At 59.6% G+C, this 10,663-nt stretch overlaps 1 protein-coding gene across 1 annotated transcript in view; it reads right to left on the minus strand.

The window, feature by feature from the left end:
- RTN4R (reticulon 4 receptor) overlaps positions 1–10,663 on the minus strand; it is a 27,769-nt gene that overhangs the window by 7,717 nt on the left and 9,389 nt on the right. The window contains exons 3-6 of the mRNA XM_007460052.1: positions 9,784–9,835; positions 9,597–9,738; positions 6,937–7,077; positions 359–546 (exon numbers count right to left, since the gene is read on the minus strand). Of these exons, the coding sequence (XP_007460114.1) occupies positions 359–546; positions 6,937–7,077; positions 9,597–9,738; positions 9,784–9,835 (523 nt within the window). The remainder of the gene's footprint in view (positions 1–358; positions 547–6,936; positions 7,078–9,596; positions 9,739–9,783; positions 9,836–10,663) is intronic.

Consider the following 10,663-nt stretch of genomic DNA (forward strand, 5'->3'; position numbering starts at 1 on the left):
GCAAACCCCCCACTCCATCAGGCCACCAACAAACGCCCACTGCCTAATTACCTGGAGAATTCTGTCTCCACGACCAGCTCATCAGGGTCCTGAGGCTAATTCAATCCGGCAGCCAGTATAGGCTTGAGTCCCCAGAGGATGCTAATGAGAAACTGGCCAGTGGCCGACATGCCCCTGCCCCAGGGAGGCTCAGAGAAGGGGCATTCCCCGTGCCAGGGCCTGGAACCTACCGCCACACACCTACCACCATGCCCACCCGCCTGCCCAGATCCCCGTCCACTGCCAGCTCCTGTCCAGGACTGGATGCCTAGCCTGGCAGGGCCAACATGGGTCCTGCCCTCCCCGCAATCCATCCCACACTCCTCCCGGGACCCTGCATCTACCGCCAACACGAAGCTGACCATTCCTGCGAGGCCCAGACGGCAGCCTCCAACAGGGCAGATGCAGTGCAGAAGCCCATGCTTGGGGTGCACACTCGGGGTGGGGGTGTGCACGCCATGGGCACACACAATAGGAACGCACTCTTGGAACTTGTGCCGCTGGGGCCTGCGTGATCAGGGCACAGAGGCGAGCCAGCCAAACAGCAGAGGGGCTGCTGTGCAGAGGCTGGCAGACATGGGAGCCCCACCCAGCAGCCAGGAGCCAGGAGCCAGGCCGAGGGGTTCTGCTCTCCTCTGTGGCGGGAGTTGATGGTGGGCACATTCCCAGGTGTTCCCGAGCCCTTGGCACTTGTCAACATCACCGACAAGGCAGGCGGTGGCCTCTGCCCGAGCAGGATCTATTTGGCTATGGAAAGACAAATGCAGGTCTCCGGAGGCCCTCGACCGTTCACCCTTGGGGATCAGCCCATCCGGTCTCTGGGCCGCTGCGGATTAGCCCCATCTGGAGGGAGCAGCTGGACTGAAGCCCACCTTCGCTGTCCCAGGAGAGCCGAGTTCTCGCAAACGCTCCCGACCAGGGTGGCTTGGGCCCCGAGAAGGGGTTAACATGGGCAGGGTGCTTGGGGGCTTTGAAACTGAGCTGGGAGAGTGAGGGTGGGGGTCAGCACTCGCCAAAAGAGACCGTGGGGAGGACCAGCACGGTCTGCTGAGCACCCCTGGCCAGAGGCAAGTGAGGGGCCCAGGACCCTCAGCCTGAGATGCTCCCATTCGAGTCACCACCGGCTGAGGTCACTGCATCCAGGGACCGTGGGTCCACAGGATGGTCCGGGGAAGCCTGTTGGCAAGACGGACTGCATGCCAGTGCCTCTCTCCTTTCCTGGACCGAGTTGTCCCACCTTTGTTATTTGTTCCTAAATGGGAAGAGTTGTCAGCCAAGGCCTGAATCCTAACATCTTGGGAAGTGCGTCAAAACTGACTTGCTGTGTCCCCTCCTCCCCGCCAAGTGGACAGTGTGATGCTAGTGGGCCAGCGAGCCAACCCCTGTGTGACCTGGCCACAGAGCCAAAGAGGAGGGTGTGGGATCCTGAGGAGGAGAGACCCCCACCAGCCCAGAGGTGAGTGAGTGGGTGGACAGTGCTGGGCAGACACGAGACAGCCCTGAGCATTCCAGCAGCAGTGCCTTGAGGCCATGAGGGCCTTCTTGGTCGAGCTTGTCTCCCAGGGAGGCCCTGTCCATCCACCTTGACATCCCAGCCTCACACAGCACCAGGCACCAGTGGAGGGGAGAGTGGGGGGAGATGGGGCCCTCACCTCCCTGGAACGCCCAAGTCACAGATGTCCCTCCCTCCTGGAGGTTTCGCTACATCCCACAGCACGAGGAGATGACCATCAACCCCACTCCTCAGACAAGGGCATTGAGCCTTATCAAGGTGTGGTGGCCACAGGGAACCAGCAAGACCAGGGAACGGGGTCCAAGACTCCCCTCCTGCCACATCAAATGGCCAGGGCAGGCCCTGAGCCCCAAGTGACCCAGATAACAAAAAGGGGAAGCAGCCCCCCTGCAGCAGGTGGGCTGCTGAGCCCCTCCCCGCAACGCATGCTCTGGGCTCTCTGACCCCCAGAGAGGCTTATCCTTGGCCCAAGCTTTCTGCTCCATGGGCTGCCCGAGGTGGACCCCAGGGTCCAGGAGCCCTGGGCTCAGATGCCAGCTCTGTACACCCTCACCAACAGGCTGGGGAAGCTGTCTCTACAGCAGTGACATGAGGATGACAACAGGCCAGGACCCACCTCCCCGGGGCCCCAGCCTGGAACCAGCCTGGAACCCCCCTGAGCACCTCCACCCAGGCTCTGGCTTTGTGGCCAACACCCTGCCTCCCCAGGGGCTGGTGTGGGGCCTCTGCCGCTCTGACCTTGGGCAGCCCTGTCTGAGGTGAGGAGCCCAGGCAGGAGAGGCCCACAGCTCACAGGTGGCATCCGCAGCCATGCTGATCGCTCTACTTGTCTTGAGGCCCCTCCTGCCTGGCATGGTAGCCCTGCTTTGTCCATGAGAGGCTGCGTCTGGGTGGGAGGAGGGCACGGCAGCCAGGTCATGCTGCGAACACACGTAGGGCAACCTCCCTGCCTCCACCGAGCTTAGCCTCAGCGGAGGGAGGAGGCTCGGAGACAGGCGTGGAGCCCAGCACAGATGGAATGGCCTCACAAGATGCTGCTGCTCCTCCCGCAGCACTGGCACACTCGGCGGGCCCCTCTGTGCCCACCCTCCACCCATGTCAGAGACCTGTGCATCCCACCACCTTCCATGCTTCCCTAGTAAACACTACCAGAAAACCAGGTGTCTGGAAAAGGTGCCAATGCTGACAATCGCGGCAATGCCTCCAGAGGAAGCAGAGACAGTGCAGCAAATAGATAAAAATTAGGGAAAATCTAATCAGTGTCCTCGTGGGGATAGAAGAGGATTTAAAACAAGAACTGGGTGCTATGAACAAGGAGCCATCAGAAAACAAGAAGAGTCCCTGGAAGTTAAAGATAGAATTGCTAAAATTATCCCCCAAATCAACAGAGAGGTTGGAAAACAAGGTTAAGGAAGTCTTCCAGAAAGAAAAACAAAAAGAGACACAGGGAAAAAATGATGAGATTCAGAAGACAAATACAGATCCAACACCTGTCTTAGGTAATTCCAGAAAGAAACCAGAAAATAGAGGGAAAAAGTTATCAAAGAAATAATACCCGAAAATCTCCCAGAGCTGAAGGCTCTCCTGGGTGAGTGCCTGGCACAACACGTGACATTCACAGTGCGATTTCAGGTCTCTGGGGATCCAGAGAGGAACAGCAACACGGCAGCAGACTTCTCCACAGCACACTGGATGCCAGAAGACCACAAAACTGCAACGGCTTCAAAACACTGGGGGGGAAACTATTTTCAACCTGGAATTCTGGACTGGGCCAATCCAGCTTGAATAGATTTGCTAACATTCAAGGGCTCATAGAATGATTCTTCACTGTGCCTTCCTTAGATGGTTAGCTGGGAATGCACTTCACCTAAAACAGGATATAAATATGAACCCCAAGAAACACTGAGTGATGAAAGGCAGTCAGGGGCAGCTGTGAGGGGGCCACAGCATGCCCAGCCCAGGAGGGGACAGCAGGACAAAGGCCTAGAGGGAGACTTCCCCTGGGGAAAACGAGACACCCAGTAGAATGCCTGACACAGAGAAGAGTAAGCACATGAGGGTGGCATATGGGACAAGAGAAAAAAAGACAAAGTCAACTGTAAACTCCAGGAAAAACAAAAGACCAGACGAGAGCGAGAGGGTCACCCCTGTAGTCAGGCAGTGACAAGCATTCATGTGACCTGGATTAGGAAACACTGGTTATGAATTTAACTGTCGGTAGTGAGACAGCCACACTGGGGAGTGTGCTGGAGAAGAGGGGGCTGGGGTAGGAGACATGGAAATGTGAAGGTAACCACCTGGAAAAACAGGGAACATGGCAACATTAGAGGGGTTGGAGGAGGGCTACAAACCAATGCCCCAGACCAGCCTCTGAGGGCTGGGTGCAGGCTTTCACTTTGAGCAAGATATGGCCGACCACAGTCTTATCTTTTTAAAAAGACTGCATACTTGGCAATGAAATCTCAGAAACAGAGATAAATAAAAAGAAGAAAATAAAGTATATCTGCCAGAAGGTGGAGACGAACGTGGGTTAGCAGCAGGCGTCTCCAAGGTGCAGGAAGAGAAAGCGGGACTGAGAGCTCTCGAAGCCTCCTGGTGCTCAGCCCAGCGTCTGGCTGCTCTTCAGCGGCTGCTCAGCCAAGGGTGGCCAAGGACGCCCCCAGCCTTCAGGGACGCTCCAAGCTCCTGTCTCCAGGGGCCTCTGAAATCCAGACTCTTGAAGGGACAGCTTCCAGCCTGAAGACCCATGTGTGCCCTGGGCCTTTCACAGTCCTACCACCTCCAGGCAGCCCCTCCCACTGTCCCTCCTCAGCCCTGCCTGCTCCGGGGTCACAGATCCGACCCCCTGACCCCAGACTGGGGACCCTCAGGAGCAGGGGATCCAGCGGATAAACCCGGGCCCTCGGGTAGGGGTCTGCAGCCCCTGGGAGGGCTCCCTTGCCCTTGGCCTCTATGAGAGCCCCAATCACGTTTCTGCATCCAAATGCATGACACGCAGGCAGGGGTGACGTGAATAAGTAATTGCTCTTTTATTAACGAGTGATAAATTATTCCTATATGATTGTGTGTGATAACTTTTCCTTATTTGAAATCAATTTGGGATGGAAATTGTTGGCGGCTTCTCACCAGTGAGGGTGGGAGGACCAGGCGCGCCGCTGCCTCCTGCAAAAGCAGGTCAGTGTATTTCGGCTACTTCCTGAGGCTGATGCACCAGGCGCTCCTGGCAGCAGAAGGGGGTCGGCTGCCCTGGGGGTGGGGCTGGGAGGGTGGCCTCATTTCCTCAGCACCAGCCCCCGGGACAGATTCCCAGCATGGCCTCTCCCACCCCACCCCCCGCCTCACTGGACCCAGGGCACCGATGCCCCTTGGCAGAGGAATGGGCAGGCTGGGGAGGAGTCCCTGAAAGCCCAAGGCATTGCTGGGGACTGCCGTGGCCAGGCATCAGGAGGCAGGGGGCCATCTGCAGGCCACACTCCACTCACCCCCCCTGTGTAAACCTGAGGACCCAGGCAACCCAGCCTTTTATCCCACAGAGGACATACCCAGCGCCCAGCTGGCCTCCCCTGCCTCCCCACCCAGGCCGGCATGGCTCGACTTCACCAAGCCTGACAAAGACATTTGCCTTTTCCCTAATAATTTTCCTAACGAGTTCACATCCTCATTCCCTTCTCACCCAGCCCAACATACAAGTGTCCCCAGCACGAGCCCAGGCCTGGGTCAGACAGACTTGCTCCCCACCCAGTGCCCTTGGAAGACCCTCGGCCTGCTCACTTGCAGATGGCCTGTGAGGGGCTGCACACAGCAGGTGCTCAATAACCACTGAGCCAAGGAAAGAAGGGTTGCACCCCAAAGGCCTCCCTCAAGTTGACCCCTCACCGTGTGGCCCCATGGGGCCAGGGGAGCCCGGTGTGGAGGAGGAAAAAGACGTGCAGGGAATGGGGTGCCCTTGGCTGTTGCCCACGGCCCTCACAGGCCCCACCTGCTCAGAGCAGCACCCCGTGGCCCAGGCCCCTGCACCTCTTCTGTTGATGCATCAGAAAAATCCAGCAACCCACTGGGAAGGCAGCCAGCTGCCTCTCGCCCACCCTCCTACTGTTCCCTGGTCACAGGCTTGCCCCCGTCATGAGCCAGGTCACCCCAGCCCAGACACGTTGCCCTGCTCAGCTCAGGCACGGCGAGCAAACTCCGCCTCTCAGAGCCGGGTCTGTCATCTGTAAAAGGGGGAGGCTATGTCTGAGAACTTGACAAATCATTCCCAGGGTCCGTGAAACCCCCACCTCTGTCCACTGCCAGGTGCCCCCTTTGCCCCACACCTCAATGGTCAACTTGGCAGGTTTGCCTTGCTTGTTTCTGCACCCCCGGGCCGTGGGCTCCTTGGGGCAGGACTAGGGCTGGTGACGGCACAGGAGATGCTCCATAAACGTCCGTCACGTGAATGTAATAAGTGTGAGGTTGTGGAGATGGCTGTCCCAAAGGTGTCCAGGCCCAGGAGAGTCTATGGGGCACTGACGTCCCCACAGGGTGAGGCAGCAGTGCCTGATGCCAAGAGCAGCTTCACTTCTGTTCCAGGCTGAATGTCTGTGCCCCACCCCCCAAACTCATATGCTGAAGCCTTCACCCCCAATGTGATGGTATTTGGAGGTGGGGCCTTGGGAGGTGATTAGGTTTAGATGAGGTTGTGAGGATGGGGCCCCATGATGGGATTAGTGCCCTCATAAGAAGAGATACCTGAGAGCCTATTTTCCTGTGAGCAACGTGAGGAAGGCGGCTGTCTACAAACCAGGAAGAGAGCCCTCACCAGAACCGACCCTACCAGCACCCTGATCTCAGACTTCCAGCCTCCAGAACTGTGCGAAATACATTTCTGTGGTTTGAGTGTCTGTCTGTAGCATTTTGCTATGACAGCTTCAGCTGATTAGTACAACAAATTTCTTAAAACTCCGGTATATATTTCCAGATTTTTCTACGATGCACACGAACTGGTAAAATCAGAAGAGTTTTTAGTTTGTTCCATTTGGTCTCATGTGCCACACTGGATGGGGCAGCTGGCCCAGGGTAGGGTGGGTGAGGCCAACCCCAGGCAGTGGGAGTCCCTTTCAAGAGCCCCGTGCTGTGGGGTCCCCGCCCGGTCTCCCAACCTCTACAAACCCATTCCCTTGGCTGAAAAGTGCAGAAGACAGGCCCCACCTCACAGGGTGTTGAGGCCACACAGCTCACACAGGCCTGGTGCACACAGTAGATGCACAGGGAATGCCCAGCCCGCCCACCCCACGGGAGCACCTCATTTGCCCCTGGCAGGGGCCACGTCCCCCCTGATGGAGGGGAAGTTAAGCTACAGCTACCAAGGGCATGATGGCACCTGACCTGACCTGACCTGGCCTGACCTGAGCTCAGGCGGCACCTCCTCCTTGTTCCCAGACAGCCCCTCGGAAGGCTCTTCTTCCCAGAGCCCCACCACGCCCATCCCACTCCCCTCCCCAACCACAGCCTCGCCCCGAAAACTGGACTTAGCCCCTAGGGTGCCACTGAGGGAGCAGGCGAACAAGCAGAGCGCACGGAGCTTGGCCGGGCTCTCGGTCCCTGGGCTCCCACCAAGGGTTCTCGGCAGGGAAGGGGCCTCAGCTAGGCCTGAGGGGCCCTGTGCGCATGACATGCCAGGCAGGGCCTGACCCCACCTGGGCCTTGGGGCAACGTGGGGACAGTGAACCCACCAGCATCCACATTGGCCACCCGGCAGGAAATGAGCTGTGGGGGTCAAAGCGTGAAGGCCTGTAGCCCTACCTCCCTATTTCCCACCACCCACCCCAGGGACATACTGCCCCACCAGAGCCCCTTGTACTGACAAGGATGGTCCTGCTGTATCAGGCTTCCTGTGATCTGGGGGTCAGGGGAGGCAGCCACAGCGTCGGGAGGGCTCCGTAGAGGCACTGACACCCCCCATGCCACCAGCACCCGCCTCAGGCCAGCCTGGGGGCTGGGCCATAACTCCAGCAGCAGGTGAAGAATAGAGTCCATTAGGGCCACCATCTGTCTCAGCCGTGATGGGCCCTCTCGGTGACATCCAGGAGGTGTGTAGATGGAATATCTTTGTGGGGAGAGTTTTTCTTTTGCCAATTTTCGAAAAGGAAGCCAGACACTTGTCACACCTGTCCCCGTGTCAGCCTCTGCCTGACAGAAATTGGGGCTGAGGCAGGGAGATGAAAGACAGCCTGGACACGGCTGGAATGCAGGGGCCACGTGTCACATGGCTGGAGCACAGAGCAGCAGGCTGGCCTCCTGCTGGGGCACGCCGCCACCCACCTCTGCGGCCCCCACCCCATCCTTCCAGCCCGAGCTCCCCGAGCCCCTCCCTCTGCACCCCTCTTGGTCCCACAATCTCCTCATCTGAATACCATCGCCCTCCACTCTGCTGCCCAGGGCCTCCTGAGCCCACCCCAGGGGCCCTGGTGCACTCACTGGGCTGTCCCGGAGTCTCTGGGCTTCTGCTCACACCACCCCCCAGCCAGCAGCTCCAGGGCCTCTTTAAGACGTAGGCCCAGGGTGGCCTCAGTGAGGGCCCAGTGGGGGACTCAGGCCTCAGGCTCCTCACCAGCCTGCCAGCACCCACGCCCTCACTTCTCTCCCCTGGGTACCTAGTGGGCTTTGGGGTGTCTCCCAGGGACCTGGAGGGCTGAATATGTCACAAGAATCTTGAGGTCCCTGCTGCCTGGCATGGGGTTGGCCTGAAAGTAATGCTAGAAAGCACTTGCAGGGGAACAGAGGTAGAAGCCAGTGGCCCTCGGGGACCTGTCCAGGGATCCCCGTACCCCCACCTGGATTGTGCATTGTGGTGCACGGCTAACCCCAGCAAGGGTGAGGAGGGCCCTCCCCAAGGGAGGGGGGTCACCTGCTAGGCCATACTCAGGAACCGCAGCCCCCGGCCCCCTCTCTGTCCTCCATTAGTCCCCGCGCAGTGGGATGGGGGTTGCTCACTGCCAGGGCTACATGACAGTCCTGCTGCTTCCTCAGATGGCCCTGGGGGTCACGGCCTCAGGCCCCAAGGAGATCTAAGAGCATGGTCCCCACCAGCTTCATCAGCCACTGCCTTACATGGCCTCATCCTCTGGGAGGCCGTGGGGAGCCTGGAAACTGGGGCTGGATGGGTGTGACTGGCCAGCTCTGTGTTCTCTGAGGACAAGTGGGGGCTGGACATGTCCCGAGAGAGCAGGGAGGCCTCAGCCAGGGCAGAGGGAGGGAAGAGGCAGTGGAAAGCATGGGAGGGATCACAGCAGGGCTCTGGTAAGGGTGAGGGTGGCCCAGGACACCAGAGCCCACTCACAGGTTCCTGGCTGGGGTGTGCTGTGGAGGCAGGCGAGAGAGCTGGGTACGGGGTGTCCTGTGTGACCTTGGGACCCACAGCCCTCCCGAGACCACTCTGATGCCCAGTGCGTCCTGGTGGCCAGCCAGGACTGGTCTTTCTCTGGAATTCTGCTTCCAACCACATCTTTGGGAACAGGAGATGCTTCTGGGCCAGAGGCCACACAGGGGGCGGGTGGCCCACCCTCCCTCTGCCCGCTTCCCATCTTGCCCGAGGACTGGGCAGGAATACTGGCCTCCTTCTCGCCACACCAGAAGGCTGGTGCAAAGTGAGCTGTGGGGCAAGGCTTCACACCCACGTGATGAAGCAGGGAGACCCTGAACCTCCTTCCAAGTCAGCACCGCAGCCGGCTCAGCACCCACCTGCCGCAGGCCTCTGCTGGGCCTCCGCCTCTCACTGAGAAAGGCAGACACCCCATGAGGGCCCCAACTTCCCCTCCCCCAGTCGCTGGCCCTGCATGGGGCCTGCACCTCCCACCCCCATCCCACCGTGTCCCCCAACCCCATTTCTCACTTGGGTCCCCATGGCATTAACTAATAGGTCACAGACCCCCTCTTGGGATGGGTGGCAAGGACCTCATGCAGAAGGGCTGGTGGAGGGAGGGAGGCCCCAACAGGGGCTCCTCCTATGCGCTCAGCAGAGGTTCCTGCTCCAGAGAGGACAGTGGGGCCCACACCCATCACACACCTGCCTGAGTGCCACCATGATGTCCCCAGGGCAGGGAAGGACTTGGGAATCTGAGGAGGCCCCTGGGACATGGGGGCCCCACGAGGCCCCATCACAGCCTCTATTTCCACGGCAAGTTCCAGCTCAGGGCAGGAGGTCCCACCTGAATGGGAAGGGGCCCCAGAAGCTGGGACAGTCAAGCCCTCACCAGGGGCTGTCCCGTGGGCATCATTCACCACTGACTCCCCCTTCGCAATCTCCTGTGTGACATGGAGGCTCAGAGGGTGAGTGGCCTGCCAGGTGCACAGCTGGCTCTGGGCTGAAGTCCTGGGCTCCCAATGCAAGCCCCATCGGCACTCGGCTAGAGCAACTCCCCCACAGGTTGGCACCTCTGCTCTCTCCAGACCTGTGCCCTGGAGGGGACCGCCCTCTTGAGCCACCTTGGGCAACTGGCCTGCGCCTGATGGCCAGTGGCCAACCCTGAGGGCTAGGACCACCAGCTCCTGCGAGCCTGGGAGCTGACTCAGGGCACTGCCTGAGGCCACCCTACCATTCATTGCTCCCTGCACACCGATGCCAGGCCCAAGCTAGACTCAGGGACATGGACGTGGGGAGGCAGACACAGGTGTGTGTGCCAGGCACTGGAAACAGGGAGCCAGAGTGGAAGAGACATTCCCAAACCAGACCCCCTGGTCCAGGCCTCATCGAGGGGTAGACACAGGAGAGTTCAGTCAGGAGGGGCCTGGCCGGCAACATGTTTTAGGAAAGCATCTCAGAGCCTGAAAGGAGGATGAGATGGTGGGCAAGGAGACATGGGCGTCTGAGGCCACGGGCCCAGGAGGGGGGCTAGTCCGCAGCAGACCTTTGATGAGGGATAAAAGAGGATGGGCAGGGAGGGGTCAGACTTGATACTGGACTTTGGGGAAGGGTAGAGGGAGGTAGCCAGGACTATGGACCTTTGGCCCAGATGTAGGGGGTGGAGGGGCAGGTTGTATAAGGGCGATCACCACCAGACAGGCTGAATCTGGGGGACCCAGGACACCCAGTGGAGCAGAGCAGCACGTGGAGGGAATGGGGTGGGGCGCCGC

Source organism: Lipotes vexillifer, unplaced genomic scaffold (assembly GCF_000442215.2).
Source record: "Lipotes vexillifer unplaced genomic scaffold, Lipotes_vexillifer_v1.1 scaffold987, whole genome shotgun sequence".
NCBI classification, from domain to species: domain Eukaryota; kingdom Metazoa; phylum Chordata; class Mammalia; order Artiodactyla; family Lipotidae; genus Lipotes; species Lipotes vexillifer.